The sequence below is a fragment of the Phacochoerus africanus genome, chromosome 9 (assembly GCF_016906955.1).
Source record: "Phacochoerus africanus isolate WHEZ1 chromosome 9, ROS_Pafr_v1, whole genome shotgun sequence".
Lineage (NCBI taxonomy): Eukaryota > Metazoa > Chordata > Mammalia > Artiodactyla > Suidae > Phacochoerus > Phacochoerus africanus.
This window is the reverse complement of record NC_062552.1, coordinates 55,814,447-55,839,538: the sequence shown is the minus strand read 5'-3', so window position 1 is coordinate 55,839,538 and position 25,092 is coordinate 55,814,447. Positions and strand designations below refer to the sequence as shown.

The 25,092-nt window shown below is 44.5% G+C and overlaps 1 protein-coding gene across 1 annotated transcript in view; it reads right to left on the bottom strand.

Moving 5' to 3' along the window:
* ABHD2 (abhydrolase domain containing 2, acylglycerol lipase) overlaps positions 1–25,092 on the bottom strand; it is a 115,720-nt gene that overhangs the window by 33,960 nt on the left and 56,668 nt on the right. Inside the window, exons 4-5 of the mRNA XM_047797789.1 lie at positions 12,368–12,543; positions 9,117–9,284 (exon numbers count right to left, since the gene is read on the bottom strand). Of these exons, the coding sequence (XP_047653745.1) occupies positions 9,117–9,284; positions 12,368–12,543 (344 nt within the window). The remainder of the gene's footprint in view (positions 1–9,116; positions 9,285–12,367; positions 12,544–25,092) is intronic.

The window sequence follows — 25,092 nt, the reverse complement described above, 5'->3', positions numbered from 1 at the left end:
GTGTAGGTTGCAGATGAGGCTTGGACCCTTCGTTGCTATAGCTGTGATGTGGGCTGGCAGCTGTAGCTCTGATTCAGCCCCTACCCTGGGAACCTCCATATGCCAAGGGCTCGACCCTAAAAAGACAAAAGACAAACACACACACACACACACACACACACACACACACACAAAACACTCTGATTCAACCCCTAGCCTGGGAATGTCTGTATGCCTCCGGGGTGGCCTTAAAAAAAAAAAAAAAGAAAAAGAAAAAAGAAAAGAAAATGGTAGACATGAGAAGCTTACAGAAACATTTATGTTCATGATCTAGTTAAGCATCTTCAGGAACAAAGTAGAAGTTCCTTAAAGATCACTGTCTGCAGCTCTTTGTGGCAAGATGTCTTGGATCATGGGTGATCTCTGCAGCATGCTGTGAGCAGGGTGACCACACATCCGTTTTTGCCTGGAGAGTCCTGGGGTCTGTCTGTTATTCTGATGCAGTTAATTAGTAAGATCCTCTTTTTTATTTTTTATTTTTTTGTCTTTTGTTGTTGTTATTGTTGTTGTTGTTGTTATTTCTTGGGCCGCTCCCGAGGCATATGGAGGTTCCCAGGCTAGGGGTTGAATCGGAGCTGTAGCCCCCGGCCTACGCCAGAGCCACAAGAACGCCGGATCCGAGCCGCGTCTGCAACCTACACCACAGCTCACGGCAACGCCGGATCGTTAACCCACTGAGCAAGGGCAGGGACCGAACCCGCAACCTCATGGTTCCTAGTCGGATTCGTTATCTACTGCGCCACGACGGGAACTGCAGTAAGATCCTCTTTTACACTCAAAAGTGATCTAGCTGGGATACTAAATTATATGGTCACCCCAGGTACAGGGCCACCCTCCCTTCTAAGATGGAACTGCTGCCCCCTAAGCAAGGTAAGGTTTTCTGATCTTACATTGAGGTTCTGAAAGCCAGTTTAACAAAAAATTCCAGGATTAAACCCAACTAGACATGAATGAAGACTCTCCTCCAAGCAACAAAAAAGGTAACGCTGAGCTTTCAGGCACCTCTTCTCCACTTGATGTCTAACACAAGAAAGTCAAGTGCTTCAGAATTAGGAATAAGTGGAGAGCCCACATCACTGTTTCAACTCACAGGAAAAGGCCACTTAAGTCATTTGATACCATTCTCAATGCCAGAGTGTCAAAGTTTTCTTTCTTTTTTCTTTTGCTTTTTAGGGCTGCACCTGTGGTACGTGCAAGTTCCTAGGGTAGGGGTCACATTGGAGCTGCAGCTGCCGGCCTATGCCACAGCCACAGCAACGCCAGATCCATAACCCACTGAGTGGGGCCAGGGATTGAACCCACATCCTCATGGATACTAGTCAAGTTCATGACTGCTGAGCCGAGACGGGAACTCTGTCGCCTTTATTCTAGTGAGCAATATCCTAACAAGGCAATGAACACTGTGACAGAAGCGGTACTGAGTTGGGGTTAAGAATCATGCAGCTTGAATGCTGGTCCTGCCACTTACTGGCAGGGTACTCTACCTCCCTAAGCCTGGGATCTGGGGAAGCTAACGCCTACCTCTGAGGCATCAGGAGGAACCAGGGAACTAATACACGTGAATGCTAAGTGGGTGCCTCGCACTGTTAGAGCAAGACAAATGGTAACTGCTGTCATGTGGAATTTTCCTTAATGAATTTATCTTCCAAAGGCAGCATGAAGCATTCTAAATCGCAGAAGTGTCTAATTATTCATCTAGGAAATCCTTTTGTTCAAGAGAGATCCATTTCCAACAATTTCTTTTCTTTTCCTTCCTTTCTTCCTCTTTTTTCTTTTGCTTCCTTCTTCCCTCCCTCTTTTCCTTTCTTTCTTTCTTTTCCTTCCTTCCTTCCTTCTTCCTCCCTCTTCCTTCCCTTCCTTCCTTCTTTCTTTCCCCGTGCCCTTGGCATGACAAAGTTCCTGGGGCCAGGAAGCAAACCCATGCCACAGCAGCGACCTGAGCCATAGCAGTGACAACACCAAATCCTTAACTTGCTAGGCCACCAGGGAACTCCCTCCAACAATTTCCAATCACATCCGCAAAGATGTCTAATAACAAGGGATTAGTGTTTCAGTGGTTTAGAACAGAGTTATTCTGATAAGGGGAAAAAGGTCTTTTGCAATTTTCTCAGAAAGAGAAGTCTTATGGGGGAAGGGGGGTGTTAAAAAGTAGGAAAAGAAGAATGCAGGTTCATACCGATGCCCTCTTTAGTCAGCCTCTGGTCAAGACCACAGTTTCTGAAGGCCAAAAGTGCATCACAGTGACTGGCAGGCCTGCTGTCTGCTCCAGGGTGACATGGTGCACAAGGGCAGGTCACATAATCACGCAACACATCTTGAGACACACTCGTTTGTACGTCACCTCACATCCACAAACCATCCTTCCGAATCCCTGCCCTTGGTCCTCCCTTGGCCACACAATGTAGGGAGCACTCTGTATGGGCCAACAGGGTTCGAGGCACGGGCTGGGGGCGGCTACAGCAGCACACAAAGACTGCCAGAGGGAGCTTGTGGAGGGGACTTTGGGGAGGGAGACAGGAAGCAGACATGTGAACAAATACACCATTTCACCGAGTCACAAGTGCCTTGAAGAACGGACACTGGGGATTAGACAGAGAATGACTGGGGGTGAGGGGTCATGGAAGGACTCTTCCAGAAGGTGGTCTCTTGAGCAAGATCTGAATGACAAGGAGAAGCCTCAGGAGGACCAGAGAAGGGCCGTCTGCACAGAACTCAGGCAGATGGGCAGGCCCCTCGGGGCAGCGCCTGGCACCTGCACATGTTCTGTATGGGCTGTGGCAGGTCCCAGGGAGCCAGATCCCACTTCGTGTCATAGCCGGTCACCCCATATGGAGGAGGCTGGCCTGACTGAGGGCTATTTAAAGGGAAGGGAAGGGAATTTAAAAGACATTTTAGGAAACTTTCAGCTGACCACAATGTAATGGACCCAATTTAGATCTAGATTTAATCTAGTCCATTTGACTAATACAGAAATTCAACAGAGGACTTGACAAAATAATTCTAAAGTTCAACTGGAAAAATAAAAATGCAGAAAGATGAAAGCACATGCTGAAGAAGCAATGAATCAGGTGAATCCTATCAGATATTAGGCCATATAACAAAACAGCAATAATTAAAATTTAATAATATTTAGGTACATAAATAGAAGTCGACAAATACACTTGTACTGAAGTACAGAAAGTCCATAAATAGACAACTATTTGACATGCAACTAACTGTGATGACGGCTGTTCAGTTCTAGCATGCTCACTCTTGAACTGCCTCAGTTTACCAGTCAGAAGAAACAAACATGGGCTTTGCTCTAATGTATCAGGCCAGCTTGGCTGAAGGATTGCTCCTTATTTAATAGTCCAGGAAAATCTATTAAAACTCATTCTTGGAGTTCCCATCGTGGCGCAGCAGAAGCGAATCCGACTAGGAACTATGAGATTGTGGGCTCGATCCCTGGCCAGCGTTGCCGTGAGCTGTGCTGTAGGTTGCAGATGCAGCTCAGGTCTGGTGTTGCCGTGGTTGTGGTGTAGGCCGGTGGCTACAGCTCCGATTGGACCCCTAGCCTGGGAATCTCCATATGCCGCCGGGAGCGGCCTTAGAAAAGGCAAGAAAAAAACAAAACAAAATAAAAAAACCCAAAAAACCCCTCATTTCCTTATTTTTTTATTTTTAATTTTTAACTGAAGCACAGTTGGTGTATAATATTATATAAAATACAGGTATACAATATAGTGATTCACTTTTTTTTTTTTTTTTTTGCTTTTTAGGGCTGCATGTGCCGCATGTGCAAGTTCCCAGGCTAGGGGTCCAATCAGAGCTATAGCTGCTGGTCTACACCACAGCCACAGCAACGTGGGATCTGAGCCACATCTGCGACCTACACCACAGGCTCACAGTAACACGGGATCCTTAACCCACTGAACAAGGCCAGGGATGGAACCTGCATCCTCATGGGTACTAGTCAAGTTCGTTACCACTGAGTCACACAAAAGCAACTCCATGATTCACAATTTTAAAGAGTATACTTCATTTATAATTATAACATATTTGCTATCTATATTCCCTGTGTTGTACAATATATCCTTTTAGCTTATTTTATATTTAATAATTTGTACCTCTTAGTCTCCGCCCCTTCACTGCCCCTCCCCCTTCCCTCTCCCCACTGGTAACCACTAGTTTGTTCTCTGTATCTGTGAGTCTGCTTCTTTTGTTACATTCACTAGTTTGTTGTATTTTTCAGATTCCACATACAAGTGATATCACATGGTATCTGTTGTCTGACTTATTTCACTTACCATAATGCCCTCCAAGTCCATCTATGTTGCTGTGAATAGCAAAATTTCATTTTTTTTTTTCCCCTTGCTTTTTAGGACCACATCCATGGGATATGGAGGTTCCCAGGCTAGGGATCGAAATGGGGCTGAAGCCACTGGCCTAAACCACAGCCACAGCAATGCCAGATCCAAGCCCCGTCTGTGACCTACACCACAGGTCACAGCAACGCCGGATCCTGAACCCACTGAGCAAGGTCAGGGATCGAACCCTTGTCCTCATGGTTCCCAGTCACATTCACTTCCGCTGCACCACGAGGGGAACTCTGCAAAATTTCACTCTTTAAAAAAAACCTTTCTTTTAAGTTAAAGTTGTATCAATAGCACTGAAGGAAGCATAAACACTTTCTCTCGAAGCTACCAAAGATATCTGATTGTTCAAATTTCAACAAAATGTCCGAGTTCTGGATTTTTGACCTAAGGTCACATTTGTTTGGCTTTTTTTTTTTTTTTTTTGACTTTGAAAACAAATTTATTGTTACCAAAGGGGAAACACCTGGTGGGGGGAGGAATAAGGAGTTTGGAATTAACATATAAATACTACTGTATATAAAATAGATAACCGACAAGGACCTACTGGTTAGCATAGGGAACTCTACTCAGTATTCTGTAATAACTATATGGGAAAAGAATCTCATAAAGAATGGATATATGTATATGTATAAATGAACCACTTTGCTGGACACCTGAAACTAACACAACATTGTAAATCAACTATGCTCCAATTTAAAATAAAAATTAAACTAAAAAATAGGAATTATTCAGTGTCATTTAAAAGACTGATTTTGTATATATTTAATATCTGAGTTCTCAAGATGGGCTAATGATGCACAAAGCTTATGGTCTCTTCAGAGCCGGTGTTACGAATTAGGACACACATGCTGCAGGTGATGGTGACCCAATAGTAATGCATTAGTTTATTTTAACGATAGTTTTTTGTTCCTTTCCTTTTAGTTGAGAAAGATTTCAAACACATATAACAGTAGAAATAATCATGTAGTCAACTCTCCTTGTTCATGGCCATGGCCAATGGTCTTTCATCTATGCCTTTATTTCCTCCCTCCCCCCATATTCGTTCAAAGCAAACTCAGTGAATTCATCTTTCCATCAAACCTGGTTTTGAAATTTTTTCACTTTTTTATACCATGGTAAAGATTATTTGCTATGCAGACTTTGAGGAAAGCAAAAATCTGCATTGAAGTTTAAGTAGTTAGATTACAAAAAAAAAAAAAAAAAGAATCAAACTCAGAGTTCACTGTTGTATCCACGTTCTCAGAGCTCATAAGAGGCAGGGGAGCAGAAACAAGTCTTCCCTGAATCCAAATCCTGCATCTTTTCCCATCACCTTGTCTCTGGCCACTGGGGTAAAGTTTCAGAGAACTATGAGCATTTAGGGCACTATATATTTTCTAGAGGATAATGACTCCAAGACCTCTTTAAAGTGGACCCCAATTGAGCAAATGAACAAAACTATCACTCTTGTACCATCTAGGGAAGAGTTACAGTTATAATCTAACTACCTAACCTTCAATGTTTGGCCTTTTTAACCAGTGGTTAAACAATGCACCTCAACAGTTAAAAGACGTAGTGATAAGCAAAAGCACAGCTAGAAAAATCATCCAAATCTTCTAGGTCACCTGTCTTTCTGGAAAGCTACTAAAATGTAATAAACTATAAGTATTTACTTCTAAAATTCTTTGGGTGTCTTTTTAGGGCTGCGCCCTCAGCATATGGAGGTTCCCAGGCTAAGGGTCGAATCAGAGCTACGGCTGCTGGCCTACACCACAGACACAGCAATGCAGGATCCAAGCCGTATCTGCGACCTACACCACAGCTCACGGCAACGCCGGATCCTTAACCCACTGAGTAAGGCCAGGGATCGAACCTGCATCCTCCTGGATACTAACTGGACTCATTTCCACTGCACCACGATGGGAACTCTTGCAAGGCAGCTGTGATGCTGTTTCCCCCACAGCCCACTCCCCTCTATTTAGGAACTCCAACCCGTCCTCACCTTAAGGACCCGGTTCAAAGGTGTTTCCTGGGAGAAGCCTTCCTTCCATGCCCGACTCCTTGCCTGTGAGACAGGCTGATTTCTCCACGCTGCTGCTGTGTGCACAGCAGACCCTCTCACTGGTGCACTCATCACACCACACTGGAATTGCTATTGATATTCCCATCTTCCCCTGCAGCACTCGTCTTATTTATCTGGACCACACAGAGCCCTGCTCATCTCTCACGGGCATTAATGGATCTTTAAGTATTTGAATGAGTCGAATATTTAATAAGTGCTTCCTAAAGGTTAGGCCCTCGATTGCCTGCGAAGTCCTTAGTAACCCATATTTAATTGTACAACGCCAACTCCCACTTTGCAGTTGAAGAATCTGGAATGGAGGTTCAGCAAACTCAAAGCCACACAGCTGGTCAATGGCTGGGCTGGGGAAGCCCCTTGGTGACCAAGTCCCTCACTGAGTCTTCCCTGCTCCTTCAGCCACTAGCCTCCCCAGGTTGCACGCAAATGCCCCCTAATCTAATCTGTCTCCACGGCTCAGCCCTCTGGGGCGCGGGGACCTGCAAGGGCGCAGACCCAGCTCTTCTCCGCAGATGGTGGAGGCAGGCGGGGGGCGCAGATTCAGGCTGTCGGTTGGCTTTTCCACTGACGGGCTCTAAGCCCTGACCGAATTACTTACCCTCTCTGAGCTTCAGTCTCTTCATCACAGTGTTACTTACTAACTGCCTCATGGGTTGCTGTGGAGGTGGACGGGATTACATCCACGGGAAATAGGGGCACTGTGATGGGCACACATTAAGCGCTCTCGTTGGCATTTCTTGTCTTGTTGTTGGCACATCATGCCGTTTGGCAGCACTCCCATCCCAGGCCCTGTGGCCATGCCACGTCTTCCCACCCTCTACTTGTGCAGACTATTTATTTGCACATCCAAGGAAAGGACCTTATAATTGTTCCCCATTGTTTCATTTTTGTTGGTGTCTGCCTGCTTCTGTCTTTCGGATCCAAACCTGTCTCCCATTTACTCATTATTCACCATGTGCCTGTGTTCTGAGTAAATCTGGATCTTCACCTAGATCTTCAAGGCACTGACCAAAGGGTTGAACAGAATAGAGTCCGTAGAATGGGTATCTTTAGGTGAGAGTGCACACAGAAGAGGAATGAGATGGGGAGCTCCCAGCCTGGCACAGGGCAGGTGCGTCTGCTTGCGCTTCCCTACCCGCCTTTACACGCCACCAAGGGCAGCGTAAATTGGAGCAACCTCGCTGGAGGACAATCTGACAATGTGTACAAACGTACATAGAGATGTTGACTCTAAAATTCTACTCCGATAAATTCATTCCCAAGAAGTCATGAAAAAGAAGAGAAACATTCTGTGCAAAAGATATTTATAGCATCATTATTTAAAATTTGAAAAAACTTTAAATAACCTAAATGGTTACAAAGAAGAATGGTTAAACTATAACAGGGTAATCAGAGCAATGTGGTTCTTAAGAGATTAAATATAATGACTATGCATCTTTATGTTAGTGAATATAGTTATTTAAATTAAGCCATCGTAGATAGACATACTATGACTGCACCTAAATAAAAACTATGCACATAGAAATAAAGAATGGGACGATGAAGAAACAGAAAATCAATTATGCTGAGACAGTAGATATAATTTTCAGTTGCTTCCCATGAAAGAACATTATAATTGATATGGTTGTAAACATCCCAAATGTTGGTGCATAGACAGACACACAATTTAAGTGTTTATTATTTATGTGTGTATATTTAATTTGCAGGGAGACTTAGATCAAGAACGAACAGTCCAGGAGTTCCCATCATGGCTCAGGGGAAACAAATCTGACTAGTATTCATGAGGATGTGGGTTTGATCCCTGGCCTTGCTCCAGTGGGTTAAGGATCTGGTGTTGCCGTGAGCTGTGGTGTAGGTCATAGACGCGGCTCAGATCCCGTGTTGCTGTGGCTGTGGCGTAGGCTGGCAGCTACTACAGCTTGGATTCGATCCCTAGCCTGGGAACCTCCATATGCCAAGGGTGTGGCCCTAAACAGACAAAAAAAAAAAAAAAAAAGAACGAGCAGTCCAGAACACAGAGCCTTACCTAACCAGGACTTCAAAGAAAGGCAAGACACATTTGACTAATTCTAAGATCCAATTCCTGTCCTCAAATGGCTTGTTTGTTTTGCTGTTTGTTTTTGCTTTTCTGGCTGGGCCTTCTGGTGTGTGTAGTTCCCAGGCCAGGAATCGAACCCAAGCCATGGCCTGGGAACTTCATGTCATGATGATGCTGGATCCTTAACCCACTGAGCCACCAGAGAACTGCTCCAGTGGCTAGAAATCTATTGTGTTGTTAATGTGCCATATGCCCCTCCCGCTGACATCTATGGGCTTTACCCACAGCGCTTGCCTGCCAGTCACAAGGTCCCTAGGAATGAGCATTCGGAGAGCATTAACTCACCAGCAGGGGGCCTTGGGCAAGACCTTCCCCTGGGAGCTTATAGTTAGTTTCTGACCCGATGATATGGGATGAGATGGGATGGTTATGGTGTTCATCTGAAAGGCTGATGTGGGATGTGGTTTCACCCAGTACATGGTGGCTGCTGTTACAAAGGTGAGCCCCACCATCTCTCGCAATGGAATGCAAGTCTTAAACTTAGAAAAGGAGGGCACAAGCAGAAGCACACCTGCAGGGGGACCAGAAATAAGGGGACCTGCACTTGGCCGAGGCCCAAGCTTACCGTAGGTGAACATGCGTGGCGAGGTCAGCTCAATGTTAGGCAAGGCGCCCAGGTGGTTCAGCACAGCGCACCGGTAGCCATTTTTCTGGGCGTAGTCGACAAAGGTGCGGATGTACTGCTTCTCGCTGTGATTGGCAATTCCAGGGCAGATGACCATGGTAACGTCATCTACATGGTAGAGAAAGAGACCCCGAGACAGTCAATAAATCTGACATGGGAAAGGGACACAGCTATGCTGCCCTGGCTTAGAAAACAGGAGGAGAGAATTTAATATCCATCTTTCACTCATTTCTCTGGGAAAGCATATTGTTCCCTTCCAGCTGGTGCTGTTTGTGAAAGTACTTCCCAGACTATTTATGGTAAAGAGTCCATTTTAAAAGTTCCAATTCATTAGGGACAGAGGCTTTTGAAAAATAAACTCTAATAAAAATTAATTACTAGACACCTGAAACAAAAAATACGTCTCCATTTTTTATAATTAGATTCAACAGGTATATAATTACTCATCAAATTGCTACGTGTTTCTGAACATAACTCAATTTCTATATGAATTTCTGTATGAATGAATGAATGCGTGGAAAAATAAAAAGCAGTGTTTGCACAGACCTCTTTGACTCAGCAATTTCACTTTCAGGTATTTATGCTACAGATGTATAGCATATACACAAAACCATATAGATACAGTTTAGATTGTAACTGCAAAAGACTGAACATAACCTCAATGTCCAGAAATCGGGGTCTGGTTAAATAAATTTTTACATATCCAAATGATGAAATATTATGTGGCCCTTAAAAATAAGGAGACACTGGAGTTCCTGTTGTGGCTCAGCAGGTTAAGAACCTGACTAGTATCCATGAGGATATGGGTTCTATCCCTGGCCTTGCTCTGTGGGTGAAGGATCCAGCATTGCTGTGGCTGTGGTGTAGGCTGGCAGCTATAGCTCTGATCTGACCCCTAGCCTGGGAACTTCCATATGCCACAGGCACCGCCCCCCCCCCCAATGAGACATCCTTATATACACTGATATGGCAAGCTCCTCAATAGGTATTAAGTAGGAAAAAACAAGGTGCAAAGAAGGGTTATATGTGCTACCGTTTGTGTGCAGAAAAAAAGACACCTATGATTATAAATGTATACACTAACTCTGGAATCATACACAAGAATCCTAATAGTGGTACCAGTGAGGAGTAAGGGTGGGAGAGAGATTTATATATGTTTTCTTCAAAAGAAAGATAGTGCTTGGGTTATTAAATCTGATCATAATTTTCCTTCTGAAAGTTTAGATAAAAACAACTTTAAAGATTCTTACGCAATATGCATAAAGAACCTCAACATGTTTATAAACCTTGACCTTACAATTCCACATCTTGGAATTTTGCCTTAAATTCTGATTAAGGATGCTTTGCAAAGAATTTAGAAATAACAAAATTATATGCAAGCTAAATGTCCAAAAATATAACGATTAAATTACCATTTGACCACACTGTAGACTATTAAGCAATCATTAAACTTTTGTTACTGAGACTTTTAGACTTTTAAAACATGGGAAAATACAATATAATGTACAGTAATTTAAATTTTGGAAAAACTTTGCATAGACCTGAAGGTAAATGGAACAAAATGTTAACATTAGCTTGCTGGGTGTGGATTACAGATGAGTCTTATTTTCTTTTTAAATATTTTCTGTATTAACTACATTTTCTAAAGTATTTATTCCTTTTGTAGTCAGAAAAAATCATAAAAAGGAAAAAGGGGCTGCTTTCCTTAGAGCCTTTCTTGGATGTAAACACCTTTCAGAACCACCTCATCAGTCCTTTTGGGGGGCAGGGGTGACAGAAAGACACAGACACGCACCAAAAAAGAATCAGTGCTTTGTCCTTTTCCACTTTTCACCTCTGTCCTGGGAGAGCAGGTTGGTTAAATTAAATTTCGTGCCTTAATAGTAGAAGTCAGAGCATTAGAAACAAGGGGAACGTGTGACTGGGTATATGGTAGAGAAATAAATATTTGAAAGATCAGACACATTGTAAAGGCACAGTGAACGCCCAACCTATTTCTGTTCATTCCTCCTGTGACTGTTCCCTGAGCTTTGGGGATGCCTACAGTCTAGCAGTCAGACAATAGACAACTACACAAACAGGTTTAGAGAGTGGCAGCAGGAGGGAGGGATGAATTTCTTGGGAAGGAAACACTAGTTAGATGGAAGCAGGGACCATCCCTCTAAGGAGGTGACAAGGAGGCAGACCTGAGAAGGTCTGGGACAAGCATTCCAGGCAGAGGGAACATAAGAAACTCTGTCTAGCTACTCAGCAGTTCTAGCTGCTTTAAATACTGAGAGTTACAAGATGTTGACTAGAATTTGCCCCTAAATGTCTACTGAGCAGCTATAAAATAAACAAACGAGGTGCTGCTGAATGCTACGCAACTCAAAAGACATGTTCTCTTCTGGTAGGACCAGGTTTTATGTATGTATGTATGTATGTATGTATTTATTTATTTATTTATTTATTTATTTTTTGCCCTTTCTAGGGCCACTCCTACAGCATATGGAGGTTCCCAGGCTAGGGGTCGAATTAGAGCTATAGACACCGGCCTACACCACAGCTCACGGCAACGCCGGATCCTTAACCCACTGAGCAAGGTCAGGGATTGAACCCTCAACCCCATGGTTCCTAGTTGGATTCATTAGCCACTGAGCCACAGTGGGAATTCCAGGATCAGCTTTTAAAGGATGCAGCCATCTAACTCCACTTCCTCAAAAGCCCTCATTGTGAAGCCTTTTATGAGTGTTCACTGTGTAGCTGGGACAGAGCAATGCGAGTTCCATCAGTAATAGAAATTGTGGTTGTTTCTGAGAAGTAGGTGTCTCAGACCCCTGGAAACCTAAGAAGAGGGCCTCTAAGAGCTTTTGTTTTTTGCTGTTATGCCACAAATAAGACCAGCTACCCTGCATCTAAGCTGCAGTTTCCTCATCAGCAAAGTAAGGATGATAAGGCTCTGACTTCTCAGGATTGTTGGGAGGGTTAAATGAGATGAGAGCATATAAAAAGCACTTAGATAGTCCAGCTTCTGTTGCTGTCGTCAAACCAGAGGCCTGGGCCCAGGGAACCGGGGCTCCAAGTTCTTATACAAAGCTTATGTATTTCATAAGAGGATTGAAAAGCTATTCAACAATGCTATTGAAAGCCCTACTGGAGTCTCCTCCCTCACTGACTCAGCCACTCCAATCACAGGACCTAAACCAGCTCACCTCCCACACAGTGCTCAGCCAAGGGTTCGAAGAGGTCAAAGGTCGAAGTGGCTCCATCGGACATGGTGATGAACTTCCGGTGCCCGTACGGGTGTGGTGACCTCACCCTTCCCATCTTTCCATACAAGGCTGTCTGGATGTGCCCGCTTTTCCCCCAGATCAACGGTGGAATGTATCTAAGAAAGAAGGAGAGCAGAGGTCAATTTTCCCACATTTCTTCTTTTTTTTTGCCTTTTTTTTTTAAGGGCTGCACCTGCAGCATATGGAGGTTCCCAGGCTAGGGGTCCAATCAGAGCTGCAGCTGCTGGCCTACACCACAGCCACAGCAACGCCAGATCCGAGCCACGTCTGTGACCTACACCACAGCTCATGGCAATGCCAGATCCGTAACCCACTGAGCGAGGCCAGGGATCGAATCCGCAACCTCATGGACCTGTCAGATTTGTTTCCACTGAGCCATGACGGGAACTCCTGCATTTCTTGAATAATGCTCTAAAAAACCTTGGAACAAGAGTCTTTCAACCTGTTTAAGACTTTTTTTTCCCTAACAAATTCTGTACACCAAGCATAAATATGAGAATTTAAAAAAACCTTACATCCATGCCACGGTTTACCCCCTTTCCCCATTTATGCATCAGATTAGCTTTAGAAATCAACCAGAACCTGCTTATATAGACAGGATTTCAAATGCAAGGTGTTAATTAATTCAACATGGGTTATTTCCATAACGTACAATAGAAAGAAAATAATACCTTTGAACACACGCTTCTCTTAGCCTCATTATCGCATGAGCTAATGTATATAAAATAGCTAGCACGGCGCCCACGTGCACCGAATGCTCATTTCTTCGCCTTCGCCAATGAGGTAGCCACAGCGCAGGGGTTCCTCCATAAACCAGACCTGCTGCCTCTATGCAACTCTTTGCAGGCTGGAAACCCTTCTGAGAGCCTGTTGAGTGCCTTGTGTGTGTTTGTTGGGGGGGGGGGGCACTGTGTGCTCTGGAGAATGTGCTGGAAAGGCAGAGCAATGTCAATATTTGTTGGATGCATGAAGGATAAAGCCTTGTTAGCATAATCAAGGCATGATGCCACCCTAACAGCCATCCTCGGTGAAAACAGAGTGACTCTGGTCCTCAGTAGCAAGGGTAAAAATAAAAAACTAGTTAATTACTGGGAAAACAAGGTGCTCCAAGTTACAATTAAGAAATGATTACAGTTCATAACCACAGGGCAAGATGATCGCCTTTACTGAAACTGCTATTGGTTTCTGTTTCCAGCTTTGAGCTCACACTTGATGGTTGACTAAGATTTGTGTTATATAAACTAGAGACATACAATTATATATTAATGGCATCAATCCTTCATCTCTGTATATATCACAGTGATGAACATTTTATTAAGAATTTACATAATCTTTTTGCCAGTTCTTGCCTATCATTTCTATTAGACCAGATGATCCTGGAAGCACTTCTTAAACCAGATTTACTTTTTTTTTTTTTTGGTCTTCTCAGGGCCACACCCAAGGCATATGGAGGTTCCCAGGCTAAGTGTCAAATTGGAGGTGTGGAGGTGTAGCCACCAGCCAACACCCACAGCCACGGCACATGGGATCCGAGCCGCGTACGTGACCTACACCACAGCCACAGCAATGCCGGATCCTTAACCCACTGAGCAAGGCCAGGGATTGAACCTGTGTCCTTATGGATACTTGTCAGATTCCTTCCCACTGATCCACTGTGGGAACTCTCTCTCTTTTTTTTTTTTTCCTTTCTTTCTTCTTCTTTTTGTTTTTTGGTAATTCATTAAGTCTACACAAATTTAAGAGAAGTTATCACCTTAAGCAAGCCAGTTCCCAGACAAGCAACAAGTTTCCTCTTTGGGGGCAGGGAGGAGAAGGAAGAGTATTTTAAGACCTAAGGACATGAAACCACTTGCCAGCGTAATACCACAGGTGCAAATCTCAGCACAGAGAACTTGGCCTTTGGAAATCAGGCAAAGGCATTTATAAGGAATGAGTGGACCATGACAGCAACAAAAAGCAAGCTTATAACAACAATGTCAATTGGACAGCTGAATACTATATGAGATTTAGGTAACAGAATTTATAAAGGGTTTCGGACTAACAAGTTGGACAATAAATTGTGCATAAGGGAGGAGAATGGGCCAAGAAACCAAACTTCCCATGGCTCCTGGAGGAAAAGTTCAGAGAAAATGTTGTTTATAATACAAATTAAAAACAGAAAGGTGCTGGGAGTTTCCATGACAGGAACTCCTACCTGGAGCTATTTTTATCCTGAGTACCTTTGCTCAAGCTGTATCTTCTGCTGCAATGCTGTCTCTTTCTCTCTTTTTACACCCAATTTTCCTCCTGTCCAGCTATTACTCGTCTTTCAAGAATCACTTCTGATCAGGTTGTTGGGGGAACCCCCCCTCTCTGTGTCCTCGGCCAAGCACCCTACACACTGCTCATCTTAGCATCCGCAGGGCTAGATTAAAACATACTCTTTTTGGACTTTCCGTCGTGGTTCAGTGGTTAACGAACCCGACTAGTACCCATGAGGATGCGGTTCGATCCCTGGCCTTGCTCAGTGGGCTAAGGATCCTGTGTTGCTGTGGCTGTGGTGCAGGCCGGCAGCTACAGCTCTGATTCAACTGGGAACCTCCATATGCCTTGGGTGGGGTCTTAGAACTAACAAAGACAAAAAAAAAATAAAATAAAATACACTCTTTTTAAGCATGTTCCCTCCTCCCTGCTCCCTGCAGGAGCCAGGCTCATTCTCCTTTGCATCTATCCTCAGAGCACAGACACATACCACGCTTGCAGGGAGGACTCGCTGATAAACAGAGTTATAGACCCACATAGTATATCTGCAAAGACAGAGATATGCTTACAAAATCACATGTGCCATAATAATGCGGATTTGGCTGTGGCATGATTGGTGTTGGCTGTGGCATAATGGCTGTGGGCTACTGTTCTCTTTCCAGGTTACCTAAGACCCTTCTGGGACGGGGCTGGGAGGAAAGTCTCAAGCTGTACTTGCGTGTGTCTGTGGGAATAAGCAACTGCCTCAGAATCACCTGGAACTTCCTCAGTTTGCTGTGAGGTCAGCTGTGCACAGGGGAAGTTTCATAATCTCTAAGTTTAGGATAATACCACTTACTGATAAAACACTGGTTTGAATTAACTTCACGGTAACACAACAAGAGGACTTACGAAATCGAGTTTTTGTGTAACATTTACCCTGGTGGAGTTTTACTATGTGCTTTTGTTTGTTATGTAACTTATGCACAGATCACAAGAGAAACATTAAGAAATAAAAGAACTAGAATAGGAGGAACCGTCCTTACATCATAAGAGGCCCATTCCTTCCCTACTGATTTCAATTGTCATTTTATTTATTTTCCTTTCCCTTCCTTCCCTCCCTCCCTTCCTTCCTTTCCTTCTTTTTTTTTTGCCTGCAGCTACAGCATATGGAAGTTTCCAGGCTAGGGGTCGAATCAGAGCTGTAGTTGCCCGCCTACACCACAGCCACAGCGATGCCAGATCAGGGTCACATCTGCAATCTTGCAGCAGTGCTGGATCCTCAACCCACTGAGCAAGGCCAGGGATGGAACCTGCCACCTACGAGAGGCAACGTCGGGTCCTGAACCCAGTTGAGCCACAATGGGAACTCCCACAACTGGCATTTTAAGTACATAAGTTCTCAGTTAAATATTTGGGTTTATTTCCAACATTTTCTATTCTGGATCATCAATTTTCCTGTCTATTCTTGTGCTAATATGACACCACTTCAATTAATACAGCTTTATGGAATATTTAGAGAGTTGATAGTGTAGGCCTACTTCACTCTTTCTCAAAATTTTCTTGGTAGATTTTGGCATTTTTATTTTCCAGATGAACTATAGGATTAGCTTGTTCTATGAAAAATTGGGGATTTTTAAATTGGAAACACATCTAACACATACTGCTTTGGGAAGAACTGACATCTTCACAATTTTGACGTGGCTCATTTAAAAACATGGTGTATCTCTCCATTATTCAGGTATTTACGTCCTATAGTGAAACTTTAGAGTGTGCTCCATGTTTCAATATTCAGGTTTTACTACACTAAGTTGTATGCATTTCTACATTAAAAAAAAGACATTCTTAATGTCAGAATCTGGGCATGTTTTACTCCTAACTCCCAGAAAGCAAAAGGGATGTTTTCTACTTCTTTACTTATCTATCTAGATGGTTTTGACCAACGTCGTGCTGTGGTCAGTGGTTAATGAATCCTGTTACTAAGAAAGAAACTAGAAGACTGCAACGAAATATAGAGGCCAGCTTGTCTTTATCTTTTGAACCTATTTATAATCAACATCTGGCCCTACTAGCAGAATTGCCCAAAGGGAAAGCCCTCAAGGGGAAATCTGGAGCTCCCTCCAACCCACATCCCTCCAAACACACACACACGCACTGCCTTTGGGCAGATGAGGTTCACATGAGCAAGGACAGAGGGATGCTGTGCTGTTTGAGAGAACCGAAAAAAAGCTCACTAATGCTCATCTTTGCCCTAAATCTGTGGGTGACCAATTCTTCCAGTGGGTCCCTGGCTTGTAGATCAACCCACTTTCTAGCTATGGAACCCAGGCTTCGCTGTTATTCCCTTTGATTCTCTCCCATACCTTTCTACCAAATCAACCCAAGGCTTGGCACTTGGTAGGTGTTTAGGACATGGCGTCTGAGCTGGAGTCCCCCACCCTGACTCCCAGCCAGTCCTTCCCAGGGCACCAAATTCCACCAGCAGCTACCTGTCAGCATTTCAAGTCTGTTGAAACGACCATGTTGTTCATGCTCAAGCAGGGAACAGGACGCTTTGGTTAAAGTAACACAGCCCAGCTCCCAATAACTTCAGAAGGGATTACGTTAGAGGGGTGCTGGGGTGCTCACCAAATGGACAAGAGGCTGGAGAACCAGAAGAGGGCAGGATCCAAGAAGGAAACCAGGGGGCTGCTCTAGGGATGTGTCCTTTACACAGTCAGCAAGACCACCCCCACCCAGGAAGGTCAATGTCCCAGGAGTGAGGCGCCTCGAAACAGGCAATTTCAGAGTGGGTGGGCGGGGCAGCTTCATTGACTACCTGCATGCAATAGAAGAGAAGAACTTCCCCAAAAGGGAATCTGTGTGCCCTTGGAGAGGAAGAATGGATGCTATGGATGCTGGGCAGTAGGAAAGTGACAAATATCCCTACAAGGTTTTTAGCGGAACCAGGCTTTGGTTCAAGAGGCTTTTTCAGTGCCCCTGATACCTCCCAGCCCTCATCAAACCAGTGTTCCCTCTAGTTCTTCCTAAGTCTCCTCTTTCTTTCTGTCTGTTCCCCAAACATGGTCCCAGCATTTAGTATTTCATAGCCTTCTCAAATGTTACCTACTTTGAAACATCTTCAGAAAAGCTTCATATAACACAATGTAGTAGATCAGAAACAGGCAACCCATCTGCTGAAGTATTTTTTTTTCACACCCCTCTCTTTCTAAAAGCACATTTTATCAAAAAAACCTCCAAAGAATCTGTGTTGTCTTCTTCAAATGAGATACCTAGAAAAGTAGAGTTTTATGACTCTTGGTCAAGGATCTTTGCTGGTCTTAAAGCAGCACATTTTGCTCAGTCTATCACTTTGCCTCCACTATCTTTTTGAGGTAAAATTCACATACGGTGGAATTAACCATTTTAAAATGTATAGCTCGGTGGCACTTAGTACATTCATGACATTGTGAAACCATCTTTATCTAGTTTCAGAGCATTTTATGACTCCAAAAGGAAACCCTCTATGCATCAAGCAATCACTCCCCACCCCCTCCCCTGAGCCCCTGAAAACCACTCATCTGCTTTCTGTCTCTGTGGATTTACAGAGTCTGGATATTTCCCATAAATGGAATCATACAATATGCGGCCCTGCGTCTTGTGACTTTTCACCTAGCCTTACGTTTTCAAGGTTACTTCATGTTGTAAGCACTTCATTCTTTTTATGGCTGTAGTTTATTCTTTGCATGAATAGGCTACATTTTGATTATCCATTCTTCTGTTGATAGACAACTGATTGCTGTCACTTTGTGGCTATCGTCAGCAGTGGTGATATAAACACCTGTGTGCCCATTTTTGATTGAATACATGTTTTTTTCTTTTATGGCCGCAACTTCGGCATGTGGAAGTTCCAGGGCTAGGGGTTGAACGGGAGCTGCAGCTGAGGCCTATGCTACACCCACAGCAGCATTGGATCCAAGACATATCTGTGACCTACGCCACAGCTTGCAGCAACTCCAGATCCTTAACCCACTGAGCAAGGCCAGGGGTCAAACTTGCATCCTCAGAGAGACAACATCAGGTCCTTAACCTGATAAGCTACTACGGGAACTCCTGAATACACGTTTTTAATTCTTTGGGATATATACCAAGGGGTGGTATTTCTGGATCATCTGGTAATTTCAGCCTTAACTTTTTTTTTTTTTTCTTTTTTAGCTGCCCCATGGTGTATGGGGTTTCTGGGTCAGGGATCAGATCCAATCTGGAGTTTTGACCTAAGGGCAATGCGGATCCTTAACCCGCTGTGCTGGGCGGGGGATCAAACCTGCTTCCCAGAGCTCCCAAGATACTGCCAATGACACTGTGCTACAGTGGGAACTTCCTATGCTTAACTTTTTGAGAAACCTCTGAACCATTTCTCATAGCAGCTGCAACATTTTACATTCCTACCAGCAACGTGCGGAGGGCCAGGGTCGCCACATCCTTGCCAACACTTGCTCTTTTCCATCAGAAACCTTCTCATAGTAGGTACGAGGTGGCCTCTCACTGCGGTTTGATTTGCATTTCCCTAGTGACTAATGACACTAAACATCCCACCCTTTGGACTCTAGGCCGTTTCCTTCCCCTCCATCTCTACCTCTCACATTAATCACAATTTAAAAGATGAACTCGTTGGTAAATAAATGCATACCACCAGTCTTCTGTTCATTTCATAATGGCTATTCCTGGTAGAAAGAATCGAATCAGAATAAAATCGACTTAGATCAGTTAAAACAGCATGTGGTGTAATTCAGGATTGTTCACAACGTGACCAAGGGATCTAGTTTTCATAAAAGCATTGAGACATGCAAAATTTAACCTAGAGAATTGGTCTTGGTGAAATGAGCAGCCACAAGAGTGTTCTCTATAGAAGCAGCTATGGTCAACAACATACGACATGGACCAAAAAAATCCCCATACGGACAAAAAACTGATTCCAAGCTTTGTAGAAAAAGTTAAGTGGAAAACAAACCCAATGAAGGCAAATTTATAATATAATATTATATATATATATATATATATATATACAAAATAGAATTTATTATATTTTTAAAATCACCATGGAAGCAAATTGGCTCAGTAGAATTTGTTCCTGAAAACAGTTTCACTAAAAGTCTTTAATGTTAGCATAACTGTGATGAAAATACTTGCATTTATTTATCTATTTTATTTTATTTTTTGTCTTTTTGCCTTTTCTAGGGCCACTCCCGAGGCATATGGAGATTCCCAGGCTAGGGGTCTAATCGGAGCCATAGCCACTGGCCTAGCCAGCGCTACAGCAACATGGGATCCGAGCTGTGTCTGCGACCTACACCACAGCCCACGGCAACGCCGGATCCTTAACCCACTGAGCAAGGCCAGGGATCAAACCCGCAACCTCATGGTTCCTAGTCGGATTCGTTAATGACTGTGCCACAACAGGAACTCCAAAATACTTATTTAAAGTGTCCTCAGCGCTTCTGCTGTGGCCCAATGGGATTGGCAGCATCTTGGGAGCACTGGGAGGCGGGTTCAGTCCCTGGCCCTGCACAGTGGGTTAAGGATCTGGCGTTGCCACAGCTGTGGCTTAGCTTGAGGTTGTGGCTTAGACCTGATACCAGGCCTGGGAGCTCCATATGCTGCAGAGCAGTCAAAAAAGAAATAGGAGTTCTCATTGTGGCTCAGCAGTAACGAACCTCATAATATTCATGAGGATGTGGGTTCGATCCATGAGCTTCAGCGTAGGTTGCAGATGTGCCTCAGATCCTGTGTTGCTGTGGTATAGGCCAGCAGCTGCAGCTCCGATTTGACCCCTAGCCTGGGAACTTCCATATGCCGTGGGTGTGGCCCTAAAAAGACGATAAATAAATAAATAAATAAATAAAATAAAGTGTCCTTGGCGTCAGTCTCTCCTAAGCCTTCTCCCGAGGGGCGTGAAGGTTGGGTAGAGCCCACCTAGAGCTCCATTCCTGCACGCTCCTCCTTTTCAGCCCAATCCAGACAAAAGGCCCTGGGCTGACAAAGGCGCCGCGAACTGAAAGTCAAGGAACTGGTGGAAGAGGAGATCTCAAGTGCAGGGCCCACTCAGGGGGTGAAGGTCCGTGGAAGTCATCTGAGAGGCTGTGCTTCTCCTCCATGACAAGGAAATAATAGAGCTCACAATTTCATGGAGAAAAGGGAAATGGGAGAGAAGTCACCATACACTCTAATTACCTGCAAGAATGAGATGTATGTGAAGATGCATACACTGAAATCTTACTAGAGCAAAGGAACATCACCTGGAGTGAAAGCCGGAGCCTCTCCCGTCATGACCCCAGGCACACTAAGGATGTCCCCTGAGCCCTTTGCCGAAGGAAGGACTGGGTGTTTGACGTATGTATGGTCATGGCTCCATCACTATGAGTGTATTTACCTCCTTTTTTTTTTTTTTTGGTCATCTTTTTAGGGCCACACTTGCAGCAAATGGAGGTTCCCAGGCTAGGGGGTTGAATCGGAGCTGCAGCTGCCGGCCTATGCCACAGCCACAGCAACGTGGGATCTGAGCCTCGCCTGTGACCTACACCACAGCTCACGGCAATGCTGGATCCTTAACCCACTGAGTGAGGCCAGGGATTGAACCCGAAACTTTATGGATCCTAGTCTGGTTCGTTACTGCTGCGCCACCACGGGAACTCCTTACCTCCTTCTTTTTTTTTTTTTTTGGTCTTTTTGCCTTTTCTAGGGCCGCTCCTGTGGCATATGGAGATTCCCATGCTAGGGGTCTAATCAGAGTTGTAGCCACCGGCCTACACCAGAACCACAGCAATGCAGGATCCGAGTTGCGTCTGCAACCTACACCACAACTCACGGCAATGCTGGATCCTTAACCCACTGAGCAAGGCCAGGGATCAAACCTGCAATCTCATGGTTCCTAGTCGGATTTGTGAACCATTGCGCCACAACGGGAACTCCCTTCTCTCCTTCTTTGAACAGAGCACATTTTATTTATCTGGAGCATGTTGCAATTTTTCAAATTCCTTTCTGTGCAAGATTTCATTTGTCTTTGATGACAAGTGTGTGAAATGGGCAGCTGTTGTTAACCATGGGGACTCCGAGGCCCAGAGAGTGAAAGGCTTGGCTGTGGTCACTCTGCTACTCAAAGGCAGAGTTAGGACTTCAATTGAGGCCTTGACCACTGCTTCCATTTGGATGAAAAAACAGGCATGATGAGGACAAATAGATGCTTTCACTCCAGAGACTCCTACAACTCTACTAGTCATCCTTTAAAAATATTTATCTAGAACCAGTGTAAATGAGGCTAAACATATCTTAAGTAGGCAACAGCCAGCCTCTAACTTTAAAAGTACGTCAAGGGAAAATCATGGACTTGGAGAACAGACATGTGGTTGCCAAAGGGGAGGGGGAAGGAATGGGATGGATTGGAAGTCTGGGGTTAATAAATGCAGACTATTGCCTTTGGAATGGATAAGCAATGAGATTCTGCCATGTAGCAATGGGAACTATGTCTAGTCACTTATGATAGAGCATGGTAATGTGAGAAAAAAGAATCTATACTTGTATGTGTCACTGGGTCACCATGCTGTACAGTAGAAAATTGACAGATCACTGTAAACCAGCTGTAATGAAAAAAAATCATTATATATAAAATAAATGAATAAATATGACTATCTTAATGTGAAAAAAAATAAAATAAAAAAATAAAAGTATGTCAAGGAGTTCCCGTTGTGGCTCAGAACCCAACATAGGGTCTGTGAGGATGCAGGTGTGAGCCCCACCCTCGCACAGGGGGTTAAGGATCTGGTGTTGCCGTGAGCTGTGGTGTAGGTCATGGATGGGGCTTGGATCTGGCGTTGCTGTGGCTGTGGCATAGGCCTTTAGCTGCAGCTCCAATTAGACCCCTAACCTGGGAACCTCCATATGCCACAGGTGCGGCCCTAAAAAGAAAAAAAAAAGTATGTCAATTTAACATGTTTTATTTCACAGTTGTCTGTTCTTAAGGCTGTGGCTGACCAGGGGCTTCTCAGCTACACAGAGAGCCCTGGGATTTACTGGGTCACCATGCTGTACAGTAGAAAATTGACAAATCACTGTAAATCTGATATAAATCTGCTTATTGATTTACTCCTGATATAAATCTGCTTATTGAGCCCAAAGCTGGCAGCACACAGGAAGAAAGGGCAAAAGCTCAGACCACACTCTGGGGCTTGGGTAAGCATCCAGGTCACAGTAAGGGCATCATTTGGGAGGGACCTTCTTCTGTTTTAACTTTGCTCTCTCCTCCTCAGGGTCATTCTGTTAGTGTCGTGGGGTCATGTCTCATTTGCTTGATCCCAAAGTTAGAAGGTCAAGCTCTCAACTATTGTCAAATCACTCCCTGAACACCCTTCGTGACAGAACACACTGTCTCCAGGATGCAGAGCCCAGACAGCTCTTGTCCAGTGGACGGCAGATGGCTGGGACTGCCTTAACCACGGGTGGCACTGGTGGCCTGAGGGTGTGCAACCAATTGGTGGCCTAGGGCTGTGTTGTGAAACCAAAACACTCAAATCTTTTTTTTTTGGGGGGGGGGCAATATATTTCATTTTATTTTATTTTATTTTTTGTCTTTTTAGGGCTGCACCCTCGGCATATTGAAGCTCCCAGGCTAGGGGTCATATCAGAGCTGTAGCTGCTGGCCTACGCCACAGCCACAGCAATGCAGGATCCGGGCCTCATCTGTGACCTACCCCACAGCGCATGCCAACGCCAGATCCTTTACCCACTGAGCGGGGCCACGGATCAAACCTAAGTCCTCATGGATCCTAGCTGGGTTGGTTACAGCTGAGCCATGACAGGAACTCCATTGGCAGTATTCATATTCATTTATTTAGCAGACCCGTTCTGAGCTTTCAACTAATAGGCACTTGGTTGTTTTTTTCTTTTCCATTAGGGTTTATCACAGGATACTGAATATAGTTCCCTGTGCTATACAGTAGAACTTTGTGGTTTATTCTTTCTGTATACAACAGTTTGCATCTGCTAATCTCAAACTGCCAATCCACTCTTTCTCCACATCCCCCCTCCACCCTGGCAACCACAAGTCTGTTCTCTAGGTCTGTGACTTTTTCTGTTTTGTAGATACATTTAAAAAACCCATGTCTTTTTTATTCTTTTCTTTTTTTTTTTTTAGGGCGGGACCCATGGCACATGTAAATTCCCCGGCTAGGGGTTGAATTGGAGCTACAGCTGCCTGCCTACACCACAGCTACAGCAATGCGAGGTCTGAGCCGCGTCTTCAACTCATACCACAGCTCACGGCAATGCTGGATCCCCAACCCACTGAGCGAGGCCACGGATCCAACTCCAATCCTCATGGATACTAGTCGGGTTCATTACTGCTGAGCCATGATGGGAACTCCTAAAAACCCCACATCTTTAAATGCAAGGATGTAGCAAGCTGCTTCCTCTTGCAGGAGAGGCACACTGCCCTGGCACTGCCAGGCAGTGGGGACTTGAAGCTCCCAGCTCACACACAATGGGGGCTTGCGCTGGTCTGAGTGCTGATGGGCCAGCATGAAGGAAGTGACACTGTGTATGTTTTTCTTGGTGTAAATACTTGAATCTGTACAAGTTAAATTACATATGATGAAACTCCACTGAATGCTAGAAACAATATCAGGGTAATAAGGAAATACTGTAGATTTTTTTTTTTTAAGTAGGAATTTAGTTTACCCCCTACTTAAATTCCAGGCACTGTGCAGAAGAAAGAGGTCCTGGCACAGAGCCATCTGTCAGCAGGGTTCCCCCAGGCATCCAGAGCCACCAGCGGTAGTCACCTGGAACTCACTCTTGGGGTTTAAATGGTCGTCTGGCAAAGCGAGTGGCCAACTTCTCAAGGGTTGGTGACTGGTGACTTTATTTCTTGCTTTTCAGAGCCACATCTGAGGCATGTGGAAATTCCCAGGCTAGGGGTCGAATCAGAGATACAGCTGCCAGCCTACACCACAACCACAGCAACCTGACGTGGGTTCAATCCCTGGCCCTGCCCAGTAGGATAAGGATCCAGTGTTGCCATGAGCTGTGGTATAGGTTGCAGATGTGACCTGGATCCCGCATTGCTGTGTCTGTGGTGTAGGCTGGCAGCTGCAGCTCTTTTTCAACCCCTAGCCTGGGAACTTCCATGTGCTGTCCTAAAAAAAAAAGATAAAAAAAAGCATACCCTCAGGTACCAAAACACACATTTTCCATTTCAGGAAAAATATCTGCCCATGGAGAAGAGAGATGACCTTTACCCTGACCAAGAGATTTGTTTGGGGACTGACCACATGGACCAGGAATGGCTCTAGGAGCACGTGGTTGGCATCTGGGACCAAACCAAAGACCTTATGGGGACTGAGCCTGCTCCGCCTGTGTTTTCTTTTGGTTCTTGCATGTTGAGTCAATAAAAC